Source organism: Oncorhynchus nerka, linkage group LG13 (genome assembly GCF_034236695.1).
Source record: "Oncorhynchus nerka isolate Pitt River linkage group LG13, Oner_Uvic_2.0, whole genome shotgun sequence".
NCBI classification, from domain to species: Eukaryota; Metazoa; Chordata; class Actinopteri; order Salmoniformes; family Salmonidae; genus Oncorhynchus; species Oncorhynchus nerka.
The window spans coordinates 95,508,288-95,532,440 of NC_088408.1; the positions used below are offsets into that span (position 1 = coordinate 95,508,288).

Consider the following 24,153-nt stretch of genomic DNA (forward strand, 5'->3'; position numbering starts at 1 on the left):
GATCAGATGGTAACTAGGAAGGGCTACGGTGTGGTTCAGATGGTAACTAGGAAGGGCTACGGTGAGGTTCAGATGGTAACTAGGAAGGGCTACGGTGTGGTTCAGATCAGATGGTAACTAGGAAGGGCTACGGTGTGGTTCAGATGGTAACTAGGAAGGGCTACGGTGAGGTTCAGATGGTAACTAGTAAGGGCTACGGTGAGGTTCAGATGGTAACTAGGAAGGGCTACGGTGAGGTTCAGATGGTAACTAGGAAGGGCTACGGTGAGGTTCAGATGGTAACTAGGAAGGGCTACGGTGAGGTTCAGATGGTAACTAGGAAGGGCTACGGTGAGGTTCAGATGGTAACTAGGAAGGGCTACGGTGTGGTTCAGATGGTAACTAGGAAGGGCTACGGTGAGGTTCAGATGGTAACTAGGAAGGGCTACGGTGTGGTTCAGATGGTAACTAGGAAGGGCTACAGTGAGGTTCAGATGGTAACTAGGAAGGGCTACGGTGTGGTTCAGATGGTAACTAGGAATGGCTACGGTGAGGTTCAGATGGTAACGAGGAAGGGCTACGGTGTGGTTCAGATGGTAACTAGGAAGGGCTACGGTGAGGTTCAGATGGTAACTAGGAAGGGCTACGGTGAGGTTCAGATGGTAACTAGGAAGGGCTACGGTGAGGATCAGATGGTAACTAGGAAGGGCTACGGTGAGGTTCAGATGGTAACTAGGAAGGGCTACGGTGTGGTTCAGATGGTAACTAGGAAGGGCTACGGTGAGGTTCAGATGGTAACTAGGAAGGGCTACGGTGAGGTTCAGATGGTAACTAGGAAGGGCTACGGTGAGGTTCAGATGGTAACTAGGAAGGGCTACGGTGTGGTTCAGATGGTAACTAGGAAGGGCTACGGTGAGGTTCAGATGGTAACTAGGAAGGGATACGGTGAGGTTCAGATGGTAACTAGGAAGGGCTACGGTGTGGTTCAGATGGTAACTAGGAAGGGCTACGGTGAGGTTCAGATGGTAACTAGGAAGGGCTACTTTGTGGTTCAGATGGTAACTAGGAAGGGCTACGGTGTGGTTCAGATGGTAACTAGGAAGGGCTATGGTGAGGTTCAGATGGTAACTAGGAAGGGCTACGGTGAGGTTCAGATGGTAACTAGGAAGGGCTACGGTGAGGTTCAGATGGTAACTAGGAAGGGCTACGGTGTGGTTCAGATGGTAACTAGGAAGGGCTACGGTGTGGTTCAGATGGTAACTAGGAAGGGCTACGGTGAGGTTCAGATGGTAACTAGGAAGGGCTACGGTGAGGTTCAGATGGTAACTAGGAAGGGCTACGGTGAGGTTCAGATGGTAACTAGGAAGGGCTACGGTGTGGTTCAGATGGTAACTAGGAAGGGCTACGGTGAGGTTCAGATGGTAACTAGGAAGGGCTACGGTGAGGATCAGATGGTAACTAGGAAGGGCTACGGTGTGGTTCAGATGGTAACTAGGAAGGGCTACGGTGTGGTTCAGATGGTAACTAGGAAGGGCTACGGTGAGGATTAGATGGTAACTAGGAAGGGCTACGGTGAGGTTCAGATGGTAACTAGGAAGGGCTACGGTGAGGTTCAGATGGTAACTAGGAAGGGCTACGGTGAGGTTCAGATGGTAACTAGGAAGGGCTACGGTGAGGTTCAGATGGTAACTAGGAAGGGCTACGGTGAGGTTCAGATGATACATAGGCAGGCAAGGAAGTGTGTATGGAAGGATACAGAAACACACATGCATGTCGCACACACATGAACAACGACACACACAATCACAGGTTCACACGAATCCCTCCTCCATTGTGAGGAACCCCATATGAACTCATCAAGTCTCTATTCTGTTCTCCAGGAGATGTATTTGACTACACTGGCCAGAGATTGGAGATCAACGAGCACACAGAGACAGTGGACTGGTCCTTCAACCCTCTTGCTGACCATCAATTCTCCTTCCATGACCACTCCCTGGTGGAGGCTGTAGAGCTGGAGAATGTGGAGGTCCACTCCTTCTTCAGAACACTGGCCCTCTGTCACACTGTTATGGCTGAGGAGAAGACAGAGGGTGAGGGGAGGGGAGGGGAGGGAGGGGAGGGAGGGGAGGGGATGAGAGGGAAGGGAGGGGAGGGGAGGGGGGGAGGGGAGGGAGAGGGGAGGGGAGGGGAGGTCCACTCCTTCTTCAGAACACTGGCCCTCTGTCACACTGTTATGGCTGAGGAGAAGACAGAGGGGGAGGGGGGAGGGGCAGGGAGGGAGGAGAGGGCAGGGGAGGGAGGGAGGGGAGGAGGGGAGGGGAGGGAGGGGGGAGGGGAGGGGAGGGATGAGAGGGGAGGGGGGAGAACACTGGCACTCTGTCACACTGTTATGGCTGAGGGACAGAGGGGAGGGGAGGGGAGGAGGGAGGGGGGGAGGGGAGGGGAGGGGAGGGAGGGGAGGGGTCCTCCTTCTTCAGAACACTGGCACTCTGTCACACTGTTATGGCTGAGGAGAAGACAGAGGGTGAGGGGAGGGGAGGAGAGGAGAGGGGAGGGGAGGGGGGGAGGAGAGGGGAGGGAGGGGAGGGGATGAGAGGGGAGGGGAGGGGAGGAGAGGGGAGGGAGGGGAGGTCCACTCCTTCTTCAGAACACTGGCCCTCTGTCACACTGTTATGGCTGAGGAGAAGACAGAGGGTGAGGGGAGGGGGAGGGAGAGGGGAGGGGAGGGAGGGGAGGAGAGGGGAGGGAGGGGAGGGGATGAGAGGGGAGGGGGGAGGAGAGGGGAGGGGAGGGGAGGTCCACTCCTTCTTCAGAACACTGGCCCTCTGTCACACTGTTATGGCTGAGGGGAGGGGAGGAGAGGGGAGGGGAGGGGAGAAGAGGGGAGAGGGTGGCACTCTGTCACACTGTTATGGCTGAGGAGAAGACAGAGGGTGAGGGAGGGAGGGGAGGGGAGGGAGGGGAGGGAGGAGGGGAGGGAGGGAGGGAGGGAGGGAGGGAGGGAACACTGGCACTCTGTCACACTGTTATGGCTGAGGGAGGGGGGGAGGGGAGGAGAGGAGGGGAGGGGAGGGGAGGGAGGGAGGGAGGGAGGGAGGGAGGGAGGGAGGGAGGGAGGGAGGGAGGGAGGTCCACTCCTTCTTCAGAACACTGGCACTCTGTCACACTGTTATGGCTGAGGAGAAGACAGAGGGTGAGGGGAGGGGGGAGAGGGGAGGGGAGGGGAGGGGAGGGGAGGGGAGGAGGGGAGGGGAGGGGAGGTCCACTCCTTCAGAACACTGGCACTCTGTCACACTGTTATGGCTGAGGAGAAGACAGAGGGTGAGGAGAGGGGAGGGGAGGGGAGGGGGAGGGAGGGGAGGGGAGGGAGGGAGGGAGGGAGGGAGGGAGGTCCACTCCTTCTTCAGAACACTGGCACTCTGTCACACTGTTATGGCTGAGGGGAGGGGAGGGGAGGGGAGGGAGAGGAGGGGAGGGAGAGGGGAGGGAGGGAGGGAGGGAGGGAGGGAGGGAGGGAGGAGGGAGGTCCACTCCTTCTTCAGAACACTGGCACTCTGTCACACTGTTATGGCTGAGGAGAAGACAGAGGGTGAGAAGATGGAGGGGAGGGGAGGGGAGGGAGGGGAGAGAAGGAGGGAGAGACGGGGAGAGAGCAAGGGGGAGGAGAGGGGAGAGGAGGGTGAGAAGAGAGGGATGGGGAGAGAGATGGGGGTAGGGATAGAGAGAGAGTGTTTGTGAAAGTGAGGAGCATGTTTGATTTTGCTTGTTGAGATTGTTGAGATTATGAAATTGTGTCAGAAAGGGAAGACTGCATGTTTATCCATATTCATGTATGTAGGCAACAAAAAGAGAGAACGATAGTTATGACCACTTCCTCTAACAACAGGAAATGACCTCACTACCTCTGTACAGGTGAGTTGCTGTACCAGGCCCAGTCACCTGACGAAGGTGCTTTGGTAACCGCAGCGCGCAACTTTGGCTTCGTGTTCCGCTCGCGCACGCCAGAGAGCGTCACTATCGTAGAGATGGGAAAACAACGCAGCTACGAGCTGCTCGCCATCCTCGACTTCAACAACGTCCGCAAGAGGATGTCCGTCATCGGTGAACACAAAACATGAGAGATTTAGCTTCTTTCTCACTGTACTATGTCTGTAAGGGATGTAGCCTAACTGTGTGTGTGTGTGTGTGTGTGTGTGTGTGTGTGTGTGTGTGTGTGTGTGTGTGTGTGTGTGTGTGTGCACACTACAGTGCGGAGTCCAGAGGGGAAGCTGTGTCTGTATTGTAAAGGAGCAGACACCATGGTCTATGAGAGGCTGCACCAGTCCTGTACCAAGCTGATGGACGTCACCACTGAACACCTCAACGTAAGAGAGAGTGTGTGTGTGTGTGAGAGAGAGAGAGAGAGAGAGTCATGAGAAAACAAAAGGATAATTACTTGACACGTAGGAAAGATTTAACAAAAAAAACTGAGCAAACTAGAATGCTATTTGGCCCTAAACAGAGAGAATACAGTGGCAGAATACCTGACCACTGTGACTGACCCAAAATGAAGGAAAGCTGTGACTATGTAGAGACTCAATGAGCATAGCCTTGCTATTGAGAAAGGCCGCTGTAGGCAGACCTAGCTCTCAAGAGAACACTGGCTATGTGCACACTGCCCACAAAATGAGATGGAAACTGAGCTGCATATTTCCCTCAGATTACACAGACCCACAAATAATTTGAAACAAACACCATTTTGATATTCTCCCATATCTACTGGGTGAAATACCACAGTGTGCCATCACAGCAGCAAGATGTGTGACCATTGTAAATACAACCCATATTTATTTTTCCCTTTTGTACTTTAACTATTTGCACATCGTTACATCACTGTATATATACTTAATAATAATAATAATAATATATGAAATGGACCTTCTGTGATTGTAATGTTTACTGTACAGTCGTGGCCAAAAGTTGAGAATGACACAAATATTAATTTTCACAAAGTTTGCTGCTTCAGTGTCTTTAAATATTTTTGTCAGATATTACTATGGAATACTGAAGTATAATTACAAGCATTTTGTAAGTGAAAAAGCTTTTATTGACAATTACATGAAGTTGATGCATTGAGTGAATATTTGCAGTGTTGACCCTTCTTTTTCAAGACCTCTGCAATCCACCCTGGCATGCTGTCAATTAACTTCTGGACCACATCCTGACTGATGGCAACCCATTCTTGCATAATCAATGCTTGGAGTTTGTCAGAATGTGTGGGTTTTTGTTTGTCCACCCGCGTTTTGAGGATTGACCACAAGTTCTCAATGGGATTAAGGTCTGGGGAGTTTCCTGGCTGTGGACCCAAAATATTGATGTTTTGTTCCCTGAGCCACTTAGTTATCACTTTCTCCTTATGGCAAGGTGCTCCATCATGCTGGAAAAGGCATTGTTCGTGACCAAACTGTTCCTGGATGGTTGGGAGAAGTTGCTCTCGGAGGATATGTTGGTACCATTCTTTATACATGGCTGTGTTCTTAGGCAAAATTGTGAGTGAGCCCACTCCCTTGGCTGAGGAGCAACCCCACACATGACTGGTCTCAGGATGCTTTACTGTTGACATGACACAGGACTGATGGTAGCGCTCACCTTGTCTTCTCCGGACAAGCTTTTTTCCGGATGCCCCAAACAATCGGAAAGGTGATTCATCAGAGAAAATGACTTGACCCCAGTCCTCAGCAGTCCAATCCCTGTACCTTTTGCACAATATCAGTCTGTCCCTAAATGTTTTACCTGGAGAGAAGTGGCTTCTTTGCTGCCCTTCTTGACATCAGGCCGTCCTCCAAAAGTCTTTGCCTCACTGTGCGTGCAGATGCACTCACACCTGCCTGCTACCATTTCTGAGCAAGCTCTGTACTGGTGGTGCCCCGATCCCGCAGCTGAATCAACTTTAGTCTATGGTCCTGGCGCTTGCTGGACTTTCTTTGGCGACCTGAAGCCTCCTTCACAACAATTGAATTGCTCTCCTTGAAGTTCTTGATGATCCGATAAATGGTTGATTTAGGTGAAACCTTACTGGCAGCAATATCCTTGCCTGTGAAGCCCTTTTTGTGCAAAGCAGTGATGACGGCATGTGTTTCCTTGCAGGTAATCATGTTTGACAGAGGAAGAACAATGAATCCAATCACCACCCTCCTTTTGAAGCTTCCAGTCTGTTATTCGAACTCAATCAGCTTGACAGAGGGATCTCCAGCCTTGAGAGCCAAGAGAATCACTGACATGATCTCAGCAGGTCATTTTGTGGCAGGGCTGAAAGGCAGTGGAAATGTTTTTGAGGGGATTCAGTTCATTTGCATGGCAAAGAGGGACTTTGCAATTAATTGCAATTCATCTAATCACTCTTCATAACATTCTGGAGTATATACAAATTGCCATCATACAAACTGAGGCAGCAGACTGTCAAAATGAATATTTGTGTCATTCTCAATACTTTTGGCCATGACTGTAATTTTTTTTATTGTTTTTTTCACTTTAGTTTATTATCTATTTCACTTGATTTGGCAATGTAAACATATGTGAGGGTGGTGGTGGGGTTTAAGGTTAGGGGTGGGGGGGGGTAAGGTTAGGGTGGGGGGGAGTATTTATGTCTGTACATGTGTTAGTCTGTATGCCTATCTGTCTCCCTCCCTCCCCATGCATCTGTCATATCCTCTTTTCACCATCCTGATCTCCTGACATGACATTCTGTTAAAACGAAACCGGAGCATAGTGGTCAGGGTGGTGGATCACGTTACATAATCCCGTAACGTAAAAAACAGAAAAATGCAACGTGTGTGTATCGTGTGTGTGTCCTGTCCATGCAGGAGTATGCTGGTGAGGGCCTGCGGACCCTGGCTTTGGCCTATAAGGACTTGGATGAGGAGTATTTTAGCAGGTGGAAACAGCGCCACCATGAGGCCAGCACAGCCCTGGAGGACCGAGAGGACAAGCTAGACCTGCTCTATGAGGAGATAGAGAAAGACCTGGTGGTAAGGAAGGCTTTAACACTGAACCAGGAACAGATTTAGTTTTTACATTTTGATAAAGAGTAAGACCTGATGGTAGTGATTATTTAATTTCTCTCTCTCTCTCTGTGTGTGTGTGTGTGTGTGCGTGTGTAGTTGCTGGGGGCTACAGCCATAGAGGATAAGCTCCAGGATGGTGTGCCACAGACCATCGAGCAGCTCGCCAAAGCTGACATCAAGATCTGGGTGCTCACCGGCGACAAACAGGGTTAGTCAATCAATCAATCAATCAATCAATCAATCAATCAAAGATACAGCGTTAGTCAATTAATCAATCAATCAAAGATACAGGGTTAGTCAATCAATCAATCAAAGATACAGGGTTAGTCAATCAATCAATCAAAGATACAGGGTTAGTCAATCAATCAATCAAAGATACAGGGTTAGTCAATCAATCAATCAAAGATACAGGGTTAGTCAATCAATCAATCAATCAATCAAAGATACAGGGTTAGTCAATCAATCAATCAAACAAAGATACAGGGTTAGTCAATCAATCAATCAAAGATACAGGGTTAGTCAATCAATCAATCAATCAAAGATACAGGGTTAGTCAATCAATCAAAGATACAGGGTTAGTCAATCAATCAATCAAAGATACAGGGTTAGTCAATCAATCAATCAATCAATCAAAGATACAGGGTTAGTCAATCAATCAATCAAACAAAGATACAGGGTTAGTCAATCAATCAATCAAAGATACAGGGTTAGTCAATCAATCAATCAATCAAAGATACAGGGTTAGTCAATCAATCAATCAATCAATCAAAGATACAGGGTTAGTCAATCAATCAATCAATCAAAGATACAGGGTTAGTCAATCAATCAAAGATACAGGGTTAGTCAATCAATCAATCAAAGATACAGGGTTAGCCAATCAATCAATCAAAGATACAGGGTTAGTCAATCAATCAATCAAAGATCAGGGTTATCAATCAATCAATCAAAGATACAGGGTCAATCAAAGTCAATCAATCAATCAAAGATACAGGGTTAGTCAATCAATCAATCAAAGATACAGGGTTAGTCAATCAATCAATCAAAGATACAGGGTTAGTCAATCAATCAATCAATCAAAGATACAGGGTTAGTCAATCAATCAATCAAACAAAGATACAGGGTTAGTCAATCAATCAATCAAAGATACAGGGTTAGTCAATCAATCAATCAAAGATACAGGGTTAGTCAATCAATCAATCAATCAAAGATACAGGGTTAGTCAATCAATCAATCAAAGATACAGGGTTAGTCAATCAATCAATCAAAGATACAGGGTTAGTCAATCAATCAATCAAAGATACAGGGTTAGTCAATCAATCAATCAAAGATACAGGGTTAGTCAATCAATTCAAAGATCAATCAATCAATCAAAGATACAGGGTTAGTCAATCAATCAATCAAAGATACAGGGTTAGTCAATCAATCAATCAAAGATACAGGGTTAGCCACCAAGCAACTTTTCTAACCTTATCCATCTAACCTTACCTCTAACATTATCTATCGAACATTATCGCTATCGCTATCTAATCATATATCTAACATTACCTTTAACATTATCTAACCTTATCTATCTAAACTTACCTCTAATCTTAAATCTATCTCTAAGCCTCTATTCTGGTCTAACCATGGTTGCGTTCCAGGACGACTACATTGCAGTCACGCTATGTTAAACACCTATTCACGCAATGTGAGATCTGGCAGGCGACTGCAATGTAGTCAGCCTGGAACACGAACAATAAACGTAACTCTGTTCTTGTCACTGTCTGTCTCCACCAATTACATTGTGTGTTGTGGTCATGTGACAGAGACAGCGGAGAACATTGGCTACTCGTGCAACATGCTGCGTGAGGAGATGAACGACATCTTCATCGTGTCGGCCAACAACCCGGATGATGTCAGACAGGAACTGAGGTCAGGGGAAGTGACATCATAACCACACCACCCTGCCCACACTGACCCCAATACTAACACCCTGTGTGCAGGATTTACTCCAACCCTGCACTAATACATCTTATTCAATTAATCATGGCCTGGAAGACTGATTAGTTGATTATTTGATTCAGGTGTGCTATAGCTGAATTGAAACTAAACCTGTCATTAATGTAGCTCTCTATAACCAGAATCTCCCACCACATGTTGATAACGTAGACATGATGGAATAGTATGAGATGACAGGAATTGTTTTGGTGTTGAACCAGGAATGTATTGAGCACCATGAAACCAGGTGCAGAGGAGGAGGCCATCTTCATGCCAGAGAGGACGCTGGGTAACAAGCCGAAGGTGGTCAGGGACGAGGAGGTGAACGGGGAGTACGGGCTGGTCATCAACGGACACAGTCTGGTGAGACACACAAAGACACAGTACTGTTTCTCCTAGTATTTGCTAAGACATGGTTTTACAGTACTATTCCACCTGGTATTTACTAAGACATGGTTTTACAGTACTGTTCCTCCTGGTATTTACTAAGACATGGTTTTACAGTACTGTTCCTCCTGGTATTTACTGGGACACGGTTTTACAGTACTGTTCCTCCTGGTATTTACTAAGACATGGTTTTACAGTACTGTTCCTCCTGGTATTTACTAAGACATGGTTTTACAGTACTGTTCCTCCTGGTATTTACTGGGACACGGTTTTACAGTACTGTTCCTCCTGGTATTTACTGGGGCACGGTTTTACAGTACTGTTCCTCCTGGTATTTACTAAGACATGGTTTTACAGTACTGATTCTCCTGGTATTTACTAAGACATGATTTTACAGTACTGTTTCTCCTGGTATTTACTAAGACATGGTTTTACAGTACTGTTTCTCCTGGTATTTACTAAGACATTGTTTTACAGTACTGTTCCTCCTAGTATTTACTAAGACATTGTTTTATACAGTACTGTTTCACCTGGTACTGGGTACTTTCTGGTGCTTCAACTAATCCACAAAATTGGTAACTTTATTGAGAACAGTTTTTCTCAATCAAGGTCTCAGAGACCACTGGCTTTCCTTCCTCCTTTCCTATTCTATTTTATTCAAGTCAGGCCTACCATCTATCCTCCTCTCTCTCCCCATCAGGCCTACCATCTAACCTCCTCTCTCTCCCCATCAGGCCTACCATCTAACCTCCTCTCTTTCCCCATCAGGCCTACCATCTAACCTCCTCTCTTTCCCCATCAGGCCTACCATCTAACCTCCTCTCTCTCCCCATCAGGCCTACCATCTAACCTCCTCTCCCCCCATCAGGCCTACCATCTAACCTCCTCTCTCTCCCCATCAGGCCTACCATCTAACCTCCTCTCTCTCCCCATCAGGCCTACCATCTAACCTCCTCTCTCTCCCCATCAGGCCTACCATCTAACCTCCTCTCTCTCCCCATCAGGCCTACCATCTAACCTCCTCTCTCCCCATCAGGCCTACCATCTAACCTCCTCTCCCCCCATCAGGCCTACCATCTAACCTCCTCTCCCCCCATTAGGCCTACCATCTAACCTCCTCTCTCTCCCCATCAGGCCTACCATCTAACCTCCTCTCTCTCCCCATCAGGCCTACCATCTAACCGGTTATCTCTCCCCATCAGGCCTACCATCTAACCTCCTCTCTCCCCCCATCAGGCCTATGCCCTGGAGCATAGCATGGAGCTGTTGTTCCTGCGTGCAGCCTGTCTGTGTAAGACAGTGATCTGCTGTAGAGTGACACCACTACAGAAAGCCCAGGTGGTTGAGCTGGTCAAGAAATACAAACAGGCTGTCACTCTGGCCATAGGAGACGGGGCCAATGACGTCAGCATGATTAAAGGTACAAAGAAATTGATAATAAAAAGAATGTTATAAAAAGAGATTATGGAGCGGTACTGTTAGATTTCAGAGCAACCTTTGATATTATTGACCATAACCTGTTCGTATGTGTTTTGGCTTTTCAACCTCTGCCATATCGTGGATTCAGAGCTATCTATCTAATAGAACTCAAAAAGCTTTCTTTAATGGAAGCTTCTCTAATGTCAAGTAAAGTGTGGTGTACCGCAAGGCAGCTCTCTAGGCCCTCTACCAATGACCTGCCACTGGCATTAAACAAAGCATGTGTGTCCATGTATGCTGATGATTCAACCATATACTGTACGCATCAGCAACCACAGCTAATGAAGTCACTAAAACCCTTTACACAGAGTTGCAGTCTGTTTTGGAATGGGTGGCCAGTAATAAACTGGTCCTGAACATCTCTAAAACTAAGAGCATTGTATTTTGTACAAATCATTCCCTAAGTTCTAGACCTCAGCTGAATCTGGTAATGAATGGTGTGGCTGTTGAACAAGTTGAGAAGACTAAATTCCTTGCTCTTACATTAGATTGTAAACTGTCATGGTCAAAACATATAGATTTAATGGTTGTAAAGATGGGGAGAGTTCTGGTCGTAACAAAGAGATGCTCTGCTTTTTTGACACCACACACCACAAAGCAAGTTCTGCAGGCCCTAGTTTTTTCTAATCTTGATTATTGTCCAGTCGTGTGGTCCAGTGCTGCAAGGAAAGACCTAGTTAAGCTGCATCTGGCCCAGAACAGAGCAGCACGTCTTGTTCTTCATTGTAATCAGAGGGCTGATATAGATACTATACATGCCAGTCTCTCTTGGCTAAGAGTTGAGGGGAGACTGACTGCATCACTTCTTGTTTTTTTTAAAGAAACATTAATGCGTCCTTCCTCCCCTCTCTCTCATTCCTCCCCTCGTTCCTCCCCTATCGCTCTCACTCTCCCTCCCCCCCTCCCTCCCTCTCCCCCTCCTCCCTCCCCTTTCTCCCCTCCCTCCCTCACTCCCTCCCTCCCTCCCTCCCTCCCTCCCTCTCTCTCCCCCTCTCTCTCTCTCTCCCTCCTCCTCTCTCCTCTCCCCTCTCTCTCTCTCTCTCTCTCCCCCACACTCTCTTCCTCCCCTCTCTCTCTCTCTCTCCCCCACACTCTCTTCCTCCCCTCTCTCTCCCCCCCACTCTCTTCCTCCTCTCTCTCTCTCTCTCTCTCTCTCTCTCTCCCCCCACACTCTCTTCCTCCCCTCTCTCTCTCTCTCTCCCCCACACTCTCTTCCTCCCCCTCTCTCTCTCTCTCCCCCACACTCTTCCTCTCTCTCTCTCTCTCTCTCTCCTCCCCCCTCTATCTCCCTCCTCCTCTCTCCCCCTTCACTCTCTCCTCCCCTCTCTCTCTCCAGCTGCTCATATAGGTGTAGGTATAAGCGGTCAGGAGGGTATGCAGGCGGTCCTGTCCTCAGACTACTCCTTCGCTCAGTTCCGCTTTCTCGAGGTAAGAGCGCCACACACCAGGGAACTTTTACCTTATTTTATTCATCATTTTTATTATTTGTTTTTATTGTTTGAATTGAGTTGTTTTACTGTAAAGTGTGGAGTCATTTAAAATGTTCTCTACAGCGCCTCCTGCTGGTCCACGGTCGCTGGTCCTACCTGAGGATGTGTAAATTCCTGCGCTACTTCTTCTACAAGAACTTCACCTTTACCTTCGTTCACTTCTGGTACGCCTTCTTCTGCGGCTTCTCAGCACAGGTAAGAGGGAGAGGGGAGAGAGAGACCCTCTCATGGTTTTTATTTCTATAATTCTATCCAAACCTTCACCCAATTCAACTCCTGCAGTATATACATATTGATTGTACAGTATACACATATTTCCTTAACAACTATTCAGTGTTCACATCATTTTTCATGTCTCATGTCTTCCAGACGGTCTATGACGAGTGGTTCATCACTCTGTATAACCTGGTCTACACGGCACTTCCTGTACTGGGCATGAGTCTGTTTGACCAGGTAAGAGAACACACCACTTCCTGTATTGGGCATGAGTCTGTTTGACCAGGAAAGAGAACACAGCACTTCCTGTAAAGGGCATAAGTCTGTTTGACCAGGTAAGAGAACACACCACTTCCTGTATTGGGCATGAGTCTGTTTGACCAGGTAAGAGAACACACCACTTCCTGTATTGGGCATGAGTCTGTTTGACCAGGTAAGAGAACACACCACTTCCTGTATTGGGCATGAGTCTGTTTGACCAGGAAAGAGAACACACCACTTCCTGTATTGGGCATGAGTCTTTTTGACCAGGTAAGAGAACACATCACTTCCTGTATTGGGCATGAGTCTGTTTGACCAGGTAAGAGAACACACCACTTCCTGTATTGGGCATGAGTCTGTTTGACCAGGAAAGAGAACACACCACTTCCTGTATTGGGCATGAGTCTTTTTGACCAGGTAAGAGAACACATCACTTCCTGTATTGGGCATGAGTCTGTTTGACCAGGTAAGAGAACACACCACTTCCTGTATTGGGCATGAGTCTGTTTGACCAGGTAAGAGAACACACCACTTCCTATATTGGGCATGAGTCTGTTTGACCAGGTAAGAGATCAGGGCACTTCCTGTACTGGGCAGTCTTCCTGACTGGGCACGCACTTCCTGTCTGTTTGACCAGGTAAGAGAACACAGCACTTCCTGTACTGGGCATGAGTCTGTTTGACCAGGTAAGAGAACACAGCACTTCCTGTATTGGGCATGAGTCTGTTTGACCAGGTAAGAGAACACACCACTTCCTGTATTGGGCATGAGTCTGTTTGACCAGGAAAGAGAACACACCACTTCCTGTACTGGGCATGAGTCTGTTTGACCAGGTAAGAGAACACGGCACTTCCTGTACTGGGCATGAGTCTGTTTGACCAGGTAAGAGAACACAGCACTTCCTGTATTGGGCATGAGTCTGTTTGACCAGGTAAGAGAACACACCACTTCCTGTATTGGGCATGAGTCTGTTTGACCAGGTAAGAGAACACACCACTTCCTGTATTGGGCATGAGTCTGTTTGACCAGGTAAGAGAACACACCACTTCCTGTATTGGGCATGAGTCTGTTTGACCAGGAAAGAGAACACAGCACTTCCTGTACTGGGCATGAGTCTGTTTGACCAGGAAAGAGAACACAGCACTTCCTGTACTGGGCATGAGTCTGTTTGACCAGGTAAGAGAACACAGCACTTCCTGTACTGGGCATGAGTCTGTTTGACCAGGTAAGAGAACACACCACTTCCTGTATTGGGCATGAGTCTTTTTGACCAGGTAAGAGAACACACCACTTCCTGTATTGGGCATGAGTCTGTTTGACCAGGAAAGAGAACACACCACTTCCTGTACTGGGCATGAGTCTGTTTGACCAGGTAAGAGATCACGGCACTTCCTGTACTGGGCATGAGTCTGTTTGACCAGGTAAGAGAACACAGCACTTCCTGTACTGGGCATGAGTCTGTTTGACCAGGTAAGAGAACACAGCACTTCCTGTATTGGGCATGAGTCTGTTTGACCAGGTAAGAGAACACACCACTTCCTGTATTGGGCATGAGTCTGTTTGACCAGGAAAGAGAACACACCACTTCCTGTACTGGGCATGAGTCTGTTTGACCAGGTAAGAGAACACGGCACTTCCTGTACTGGGCATGAGTCTGTTTGACCAGGTAAGAGAACACATCACTTCCTGTATTGGGCATGAGTCTGTTTGACCAGGTAAGAGAACACACCACTTCCTGTATTGGGCATGAGTCTGTTTGACCAGGTAAGAGAACACACCACTTCCTATATTGGGCATGAGTCTGTTTGACCAGGTAAGAGAACACAGCACTTCCTGTACTGGGCATGAGTCTATTTGACCAGGTAAGAGATCACGGCACTTCCTGTACTGGGCATGAGTCTGTTTGACCAGGTAAGAGAACACAGCACTTCCTGTACTGGGCATGAGTCTGTTTGACCAGGTAAGAGAACACAGCACTTCCTGTATTGGGCATGAGTCTGTTTGACCAGGTAAGAGAACACACCACTTCCTGTATTGGGCATGAGTCTGTTTGACCAGGTAAGAGAACACACCACTTCCTGTATTGGGCATGAGTCTGTTTGACCAGGTAAGAGAACACACCACTTCCTAAGAGAACACACCACTTCCTGTATTGGGCATGAGTCTTTTTGACCAGGTAAGAGAACACACCACTTCCTGTATTGGGCATGAGTCTGTTTGACCAGGTAAGAGATCAGGGCACTTCCTGTACTGGGCACGAGTCTGTTTGACCAGGTAAGAGAACACAGCACTTCCTGTACTGGGCATGAGTCTGTTTGACCAGGAAAGAGAACACAGCACTTCCTGTACTGGGCATGAGTCTGTTTGACCAGGAAAGAGAACACAGCACTTCCTGTACTGGGCATGAGTCTGTTTGACCAGGTAAGAGAACACAGCACTTCCTGTATTGGGCATGAGTCTGTTTGACCAGGTAAGAGAACACACCACTTCCTGTATTGGGCATGAGTCTGTTTGACCAGGTAAGAGAACACACCACTTCCTGTATTGGGCATGAGTCTGTTTGACCAGGTAAGAGAACACACCACTTCCTGTATTGGGCATGAGTCTGTTTGACCAGGAAAGAGAACACAGCACTTCCTGTACTGGGCATGAGTCTGTTTGACCAGGAAAGAGAACACAGCACTTCCTGTACTGGGCATGAGTCTGTTTGACCAGGTAAGAGAACACAGCACTTCCTGTACTGGGCATGAGTCTGTTTGACCAGGTAAGAGAACACACCACTTCCTGTATTGGGCATGAGTCTTTTTGACCAGGTAAGAGAACACACCACTTCCTGTATTGGGCATGAGTCTGTTTGACCAGGAAAGAGAACACACCACTTCCTGTACTGGGCATGAGTCTGTTTGACCAGGTAAGAGATCACGGCACTTCCTGTACTGGGCATGAGTCTGTTTGACCAGGTAAGAGAACACAGCACTTCCTGTATTGGGCATGAGTCTGTTTGACCAGGTAAGAGATCACGGCACTTCCTGTACTGGGCATGAGTCTGTTTGACCAGGTAAGAGAACACAGCACTTCCTGTACTGGGCATGAGTCTATTTGACCAGGTAAGAGATCACGGCACTTCCTGTACTGGGCAATGGTCTGTTTGACCAGGTAAGAGAACACAGCACTTCCTGTACTGGGCATGAGTCTGTTTGACCAGGTAAGAGAACACAGCACTTCCTGTATTGGGCATGAGTCTGTTTGACCAGGTAAGAGAACACACCACTTCCTGTATTGGGCATGAGTCTGTTTGACCAGGTAAGAGAACACACCACTTCCTGTACTGGGCATGAGTCTGTTTGACCAGGTAAGAGAACACACCACTTCCTGTACTGGGCATGAGTCTGTTTGACCAGGTAAGAGAACACACCACTTCCTGTATTGGGCATGAGTCTGTTTGACCAGGTAAGAGAACACACCACTTCCTGTATTGGGCATGAGTCTGTTTGACCAGGTAAGAGAACACACCACTTCCTGTATTGGGCATGAGTCTGTTTGACCAGGTAAGAGAACACACCACTTCCTGTATTGGGCATGAGTCTGTTTGACCAGGAAAGAGAACACACCACTTCCTGTACTGGGCATGAGTCTGTTTGACCAGGAAAGAGAACACAGCACTTCCTGTACTGGGCATGAGTCTGTTTGACCAGGAAAGAGAACACAGCACTTCCTGTACTGGGCATGAGTCTGTTTGACCAGGTAAGAGAACACAGCACTTCCTGTACTGGGCATGAGTCTGTTTGACCAGGTAAGAGAACACAGCACTTCCTGTACTGGGCATGAGTCTGTTTGACCAGGTAAGAGAACACAGCACTTCCTGTACTGGGCATGAGTCTGTTTGACCAGGTAAGAGATCACGGCACTTCCTGTACTGGGCATGAGTCTGTTTGACCAGGTAAGAGAACACAGCACTTCCTGTACTGGGCATGAGTCTGTTTGACCAGGTAAGAGAACACAGCACTTCCTGTACTGGGCATGAGTCTGTTTGACCAGGTAAGAGAACACACCACTTCCTGTATTGGGCATGAGTCTTTTTGACCAGGTAAGAGAACACACCACTTCCTGTATTGGGCATGAGTCTGTTTGACCAGGAAAGAGAACACACCACTTCCTGTACTGGGCATGAGTCTGTTTGACCAGGTAAGAGATCACGGCACTTCCTGTACTGGGCATGAGTCTGTTTGACCAGGTAAGAGAACACAGCACTTCCTGTACTGGGCATGAGTCTGTTTGACCAGGTAAGAGAACACAGCACTTCCTGTATTGGGCATGAGTCTGTTTGACCAGGTAAGAGAACACACCACTTCCTGTATTGGGCAAGAGTCTGTTTGACCAGGAAAGAGAACACACCACTTCCTGTACTGGGCATGAGTCTGTTTGACCAGGTAAGAGAACACGGCACTTCCTGTACTGGGCATGAGTCTGTTTGACCAGGTAAGAGAACACATCACTTCCTGTATTGGGCATGAGTCTGTTTGACCAGGTAAGAGAACACACCACTTCCTGTATTGGGCATGAGTCTGTTTGACCAGGTAAGAGAACACACCACTTCCTATATTGGGCATGAGTCTGTTTGACCAGGTAAGAGAACAATGCACTTCCTGTACTGGGCATGAGTCTGTTTGACCAGGTAAGAGATCACGGCACTTCCTGTACTGGGCATGAGTCTGTTTGACCAGGTAAGAGAACACAGCACTTCCTGTACTGGGCATGAGTCTGTTTGACCAGGTAAGAGAACACACCACTTCCTGTATTGGGCATGAGTCTGTTTGACCAGGAAAGAGAACACACCACTTCCTGTACTGGGCATGAGTCTGTTTGACCAGGTAAGAGAACACGGCACTTCCTGTACTGGGCATGAGTCTGTTTGACCAGGTAAGAGAACACACCACTTCCTGTATTGGGCATGAGTCTGTTTGACCAGGTAAGAGAACACACCACTTCCTGTATTGAGCATGAGTCTGTTTGACCAGGTAAGAGAACACACCACTTCCTGTATTGGGCATGAGTCTGTTTGACCAGGTAAGAGAACACACCACTTCCTGTATTGGGCATGAGTCTGTTTGACCAGGAAAGAGAACACACCACTTCCTGTACTGGGCATGAGTCTGTTTGACCAGGAAAGATAACACACCACTTCCTGTACTGGGCATGAGTCTGTTTGACCAGGAAAGAGAACACAGCACTTCCTGTACTGGGCATGAGTCTGTTTGACCAGGTAAGAGAACACAGCACTTCCTGTACTGGGCATGAGTCTGTTTGACCAGGTAAGAGAACACAGCACTTCCTGTACTGGGCATGAGTCTGTTTGACCAGGTAAGAGAACACAGCACTTCCTGTACTGGGCATGAGTCTGTTTGACCAGGTAAGAGAACACAGCACTTCCTGTACTGGGCATGAGTCTGTTTGACCAGGTAAGAGAACACAGCACTTCCTGTATTGGGCATGAGTCTGTTTGACCAGGTAAGAGAACACACCACTTCCTGTATTGGGCATGAGTCTGTTTGACCAGGAAAGAGAACACACCACTTCCTGTACTGGGCATGAGTCTGTTTGACCAGGTAAGAGAACACGGCACTTCCTGTACTGGGCATGAGTCTGTTTGACCAGGTAAGAGAACACACCACTTCCTGTATTGGGCATGAGTCTGTTTGACCAGGTAAGAGAACACACCACTTCCTGTATTGGGCATGAGTCTGTTTGACCAGGTAAGAGAACACACCACTTCCTGTATTGGGCATGAGTCTGTTTGACCAGGTAAGAGAACACACCACTTCCTGTATTGGGCATGAGTCTGTTTGACCAGGAAAGAGAACACACCACTTCCTGTACTGGGCATGAGTCTGTTTGACCAGGTAAGAGAACACGGCACTTCCTGTACTGGGCATGAGTCTGTTTGACCAGGTAAGAGAACACAGCACTTCCTGTACTGGGCATGAGTCTGTTTGACCAGGAAAGAGAACACAGCACTTCCTGTACTGGGCATGAGTCTGTTTGACCAGGAAAGAGAACACAGCACTTCCTGTACTGGGCATGAGTCTGTTTGACCAGGAAAGAGAACACAGCACTTCCTGTACTGGGCATGAGTCTGTTTGACCAGGTAAGAGAACACAGCACTTCCTGTACTGGGCATGAGTCTGTTTGACCAGGAAAGAGAACACAGCACTTCCTGTACTGGGCATGAGTCTGTTTGACCAGGTAAGAGAACACAGCACTTCCTGTACTGGGCATGAGTCTGTTTGACCAGGTAAGAGAACACACCACTTCCTGTACTGGGCATGAGTCTGTTTGACCAGGTAAAAGAACACAGCATTACCTATATTAACTCTACCTACATGTACATACTACCTCAACTAACCGGTGCCCCCCCACATTGACTCTGTACCGGCACCCCCTGTATATAGTCTCCACATTGACTCTGTACCGGTACCCCCTGTATATAGCCTCCACATTGACTCTGTACCAGTATCCCCTGTATATAGCCTCCACATTGACTCTGTACCATAATACCCTGTATATAGCCTCCACATTGACTCTGTACCATAATACCCTGTATATAGCCTCCACATTGACTCTGTACCAGCTCCCCCCTGTATACATTATTTTTTACTGCTCCTCTTTAATTACTTGTTACTTGTATCTCTTATTCTTATCCAGATTTTTTTAAGGGCTCGTAAGTAAGCATTTCACTGTAAGGTCTACAGTGTCTACACCTGTTGTATTCGGCGCATATGACTAATAAAATTCGATTTGATTTGACTAGGCATGAGTCTGTTTAACCAGGTAAGAAAACACAGCATTACGAGTGTATCTATCTCTGTCTCCCTCTGGTGTCCAGGATGTGAATGACATTTGGAGTTTCCAGCACCCCAATCTGTACGTTCCAGGCCAGCTGAATCAGTACTTCAGTAAGACAGCCTTCTTTAAGTGTGCCCTCCACAGTGTCTACAGCTCTGTAGTGCTGTTCTTCATCCCCTACGCTGCCATGTATGACACGGTCCGAGACGACGGGCGAGACATTGCTGACTACCAGTCCTTCGCCCTGCTGGCACAGACCTGTCTGGTCATCACCGTCTGTATACAGGTACAGTACAACACAGTCAACGACTGGAAACATACATCAAGGTAGAATCTCTGAACTTTGAGTGTACAGTCTATACCAGAAGAGCTAAATTACTTCTATGCTCGCTTCGAGGCAAGCAACACTGAGGCATGTATGAGAGCATCAGCTGTTCCGGACGACCGTGTGAGTTCATTTATGTAAACTGCCTGTACCTGGCCTGACTGAATAGCCAACGGTCTGTCCATGGACAGTTGTTTGTCTGCCTCAGGTGTTTATTCGTCAGTTATTTATTCTCATGTGTCTATTTCCTGTATCTTGCAAGAGGACGGTCCTAACCCCCCTCCCCTCTCTCTCCCTGTAGCTGTGTCTGGACATGTCCTACTGGACAGCAGTCAACCAGTTCTTTGTGTGGGGGAGTCTGGCCATGTACTTTGTTGTCACCTTCAGCATGTACAGTAATGGCACGCATATCACCTTCCCTGCATCCTTCCCCTTCATCGGTGAGCCATCACAACACTACACCACACTACACTACACTACACAACCACACCACACTACACTACACTACAACCCTACCCTACTACACTACCATACTCTACACAACACTACACCACACTACAATCCTACACAACCACACCACACTACACTACAACCCTACACAACACTACACCACACCACACTACACTACAACCCTACACAACCAGACTACACTACACTACACTACACAATAACCCTACACAACTACACTACACTACACAACCCTACCCTACCCTACTACACTACCCTACACAACACTACACCACACTACACTACAACCCTACCCTACTACACTACCCTACCCTACACAACACTACACCACCCTACTCTACACTACAACCCTACACAACCACACTACACAACACAACCCTACCCTACACAACACCACACTACACTACAATCCTACACAACCACACCACACTACACAACCACACTACCCTACACAACCACACTACACTACACTACAACCCTACACAACCACACTACACTACACAACCCTACCCTACTACACTACCCTACCCTACACAACACTACACCACACTACACTACAATCATACACAACCACACCACACTACAACCCTACACAACCACACTACACTACACTACAACCCTACACAACTACACTACACTACAACCCTACACAACCACACTACACTACACTACAACCCTACACAACCACACTACACTACACAACCCTACACAACCACACTACACCACACTACACTACAACCCTACACAACCACACTACACTACACAACCCTACCCTACTACACTACCCTACACAACACTACACCACACTACACTACAATCCTACACAACCACACCACACTACACTACACTACAACCCTACACAACCACACTACATTACATTTACATTTACATTTAAGTCATTTAGCAGACGCTCTTATCCAGAGCGACTTACAAATTGGTGCTTTCACCTTATGACATCCAGTGGAACAGCCACTTTACAATAGTGCATCTAGGTATTTTAAGGGGGGGGGTGAGAAGGATTACTTTATCCTATCCTAGGTATTCCTTAAAGAGGTGGGGTTTCAGGTGTCTCCGGAAGGTGGTGATTGACTCCGCTGTCCTGGCGTCGTGAGGGAGTTTGTTCCACCATTGGGGGGCCAGAGCAGCGAACAGTTTTGACTGGGCTGAGCGGGAACTGTACTTCCTCAGTGGTAGGGAGGCGAGCAGGCCAGAGGTGGATGAACGCAGTGCCCTTGTTTGGGTGTAGGGCCTGATCAGAGCCTGGAGGTACTGAGGTGCCGTTCCCCTCACAGCTCCGTAGGCAAGCACCATGGTCTTGTAGCGGATGCGAGCTTCAACTGGAAGCCAGTGGAGAGAGCGGAGGATCGGGGTGACATGAGAGAACTTGGGAAGGTTGAACACCAGACGGGCTGCGGCGTTCTGGATGAGTTGTAGGGGTTTAATTAATGGCACAGGCAGGGAGCCCAGCCAACAGCGAGTTGCAGTAATCCAGACGGGAGATGACAAGTGCCTGGATTAGGACCTGCGCCGCTTCCTGTGTGAGGCAGGGTCGTACTCTGCGGATGTTGTAGAGCATGAACCTACAGGAACGGGCCACCGCCTTGATGTTAGTTGAGAACGACAGGGTGTTGTCCAGGATCACGCCAAGGTTCTTAGCGCTCTGGGAGGAGGACACGATGGAGTTGTCAACCGTGATGGCGAGATCATGGAACGGGCAGTCCTTCCCCGGGAGGAAGAGCAGCTCCGTCTTGCCGAGGTTCAGCTTGAGGTGGTGATCCGTCATCCACACTGATATGTCTGCCAGACATGCAGAGATGCGATTCGCCACCTGGTCATCAGAGGGGGGAAAGGAGAAGATTAATTGTGTGTCATCTGCATAGCAATGATAGGAGAGACCATGTGAGGTTATGACAGAGCCAAGTGACTTGGTGTATAGCGAGAATAGGAGAGGGCCTAGAACAGAGCCCTGGGGGACACCAGTGGTGAGAGCGCGTGGTGAGGAGACAGATTCTCGCCACGCCACCTGGTAGGAGCGACCTGTCAGGTAGGACGCAATCCAAGCATGGGCCGCGCCGGAGATGCCCAACTCGGAGAGGGTGGAGAGGAGGATCTGATGGTTCACAGTATCGAAGGCAGCCGATAGGTCTAGAAGGATGAGAGCAGAGGAGAGAGAGTTAGATTTAGCAGTGCGGAGTGCCTCCGTGATACAGAGAAGAGCAGTCTCAGTTGAATGACTAGTCTTGAAACCTGACTGATTTGGATCAAGAAGGTCATTCTGAGAGAGATAGCAGGAGAGCTGGCGAAGGACGGCACGTTCAAGAGTTTTGGAGAGAAAAGAAAGAAGGGATACTGGTCTGTAGTTGTTGACATCGGAGGGATCGAGTGTAGGTTTTTCAGAAGGGGTGCAACTCTCGCTCTCTTGAAGACGGGAGGGACGTAGCCAGCGGTCAGGGATGAGTTGATGAGCGAGGTGAGGTAAGGGAGAAGGTCACCGGAGATGGTCTGGAGAAGAGAGGAGGGGATAGGGTCAAGCGGGCAGGTTGTTGGGCGGCCGGCCGTCACAAGACGCGAGATGTCATCTGGAGAGAGAGGGGAGAAAGAGGTCAGAGCACAGGGTAGGGCAGTGTGAGCAGAACCAGCGGTGTCGTTTGACTTAGCAAACGAGGATCGGATGTCGTCGACCTTCTTTTCAAAATGGTTGACGAAGTCATCTGCAGAGAGGGAGGAGGGGGGGGGGGAGGAGGATTCAAGAGGGAGGAGAAGGTGGCAAAGAGCTTCCTAGGGTTAGAGGCACTACACTACACTACAACCCTACACAACCACACAACCCTACACAACCACACTACACTACAACCCTACACAACCACACTACACTACACTACAACCCTACACAACCACACTACACTACACTACAACCCTACACAACCACACTACACTACAACCCTACACAACCACACTACACTACAACCCTACAAAACCACACTACACTACAACCCTACAAAACCACACTACACTACACTACAACCCTACACAACTACACTACACTACAACCCTACACAACCACACTACACTACACTACAACCCTACACAACTACACTACACTACAACCCTACACAACTACACTACACTACAACCCTACACAACCACACTACACTACACTACAACCCTACACAACCACACTACACTACACTACAACCCTACACAACCACACTACACTACACAACACTACACTACACTACACTACATACAACCCTACACAACCACACTACTACACTACCCTACCCTACACAACACTACAACCCTACCCTACACTACTACACTACTCTACAACCCTACATATTTATTTTTATTTTTACATTTAACCTTTATTTAACTAGGCACGTCACGTTCTAGCCCCTATCTCCTATCTCCTAGCCCATAGAGCTGAAGGAGGAAGATATGAGTAAGCAGTGTGGTTTACATTCATGTTAAAGGTGTGTGTCTCCCCTGCATCAGGCACAGCCAGGAACTCCCTGAACCAGCCCAACGTGTGGCTGACCATCCTGCTCACCTCCATCCTCTGTGTTCTTCCTGTGGTTGCCTACCGCTTCCTGTTGATACAGCTCCGCCCCACTATCAACGACAAGGTGGGAACACTGACCAACCACATGCTGTCTTCTAGGAACCCCTGACCAATCACACTCTG

The 24,153-nt window shown here is 48.1% G+C and overlaps 1 protein-coding gene across 1 annotated transcript in view; it reads left to right on the forward strand.

Moving 5' to 3' along the window:
• LOC115106573 (phospholipid-transporting ATPase ID-like) overlaps positions 1-24,153 on the forward strand; it is a 93,963-nt gene that overhangs the window by 64,418 nt on the left and 5,392 nt on the right. The window contains exons 14-27 of the mRNA XM_065026876.1: positions 1,860-2,069; positions 3,892-4,080; positions 4,228-4,343; positions 6,822-6,986; positions 7,119-7,230; positions 8,828-8,933; positions 9,221-9,362; positions 10,623-10,806; positions 12,202-12,293; positions 12,419-12,550; positions 12,725-12,808; positions 19,716-19,961; positions 20,302-20,440; positions 23,964-24,094. Of these exons, the coding sequence (XP_064882948.1) occupies positions 1,860-2,069; positions 3,892-4,080; positions 4,228-4,343; positions 6,822-6,986; positions 7,119-7,230; positions 8,828-8,933; positions 9,221-9,362; positions 10,623-10,806; positions 12,202-12,293; positions 12,419-12,550; positions 12,725-12,808; positions 19,716-19,961; positions 20,302-20,440; positions 23,964-24,094 (2,048 nt within the window). The remainder of the gene's footprint in view (positions 1-1,859; positions 2,070-3,891; positions 4,081-4,227; positions 4,344-6,821; positions 6,987-7,118; positions 7,231-8,827; positions 8,934-9,220; positions 9,363-10,622; positions 10,807-12,201; positions 12,294-12,418; positions 12,551-12,724; positions 12,809-19,715; positions 19,962-20,301; positions 20,441-23,963; positions 24,095-24,153) is intronic.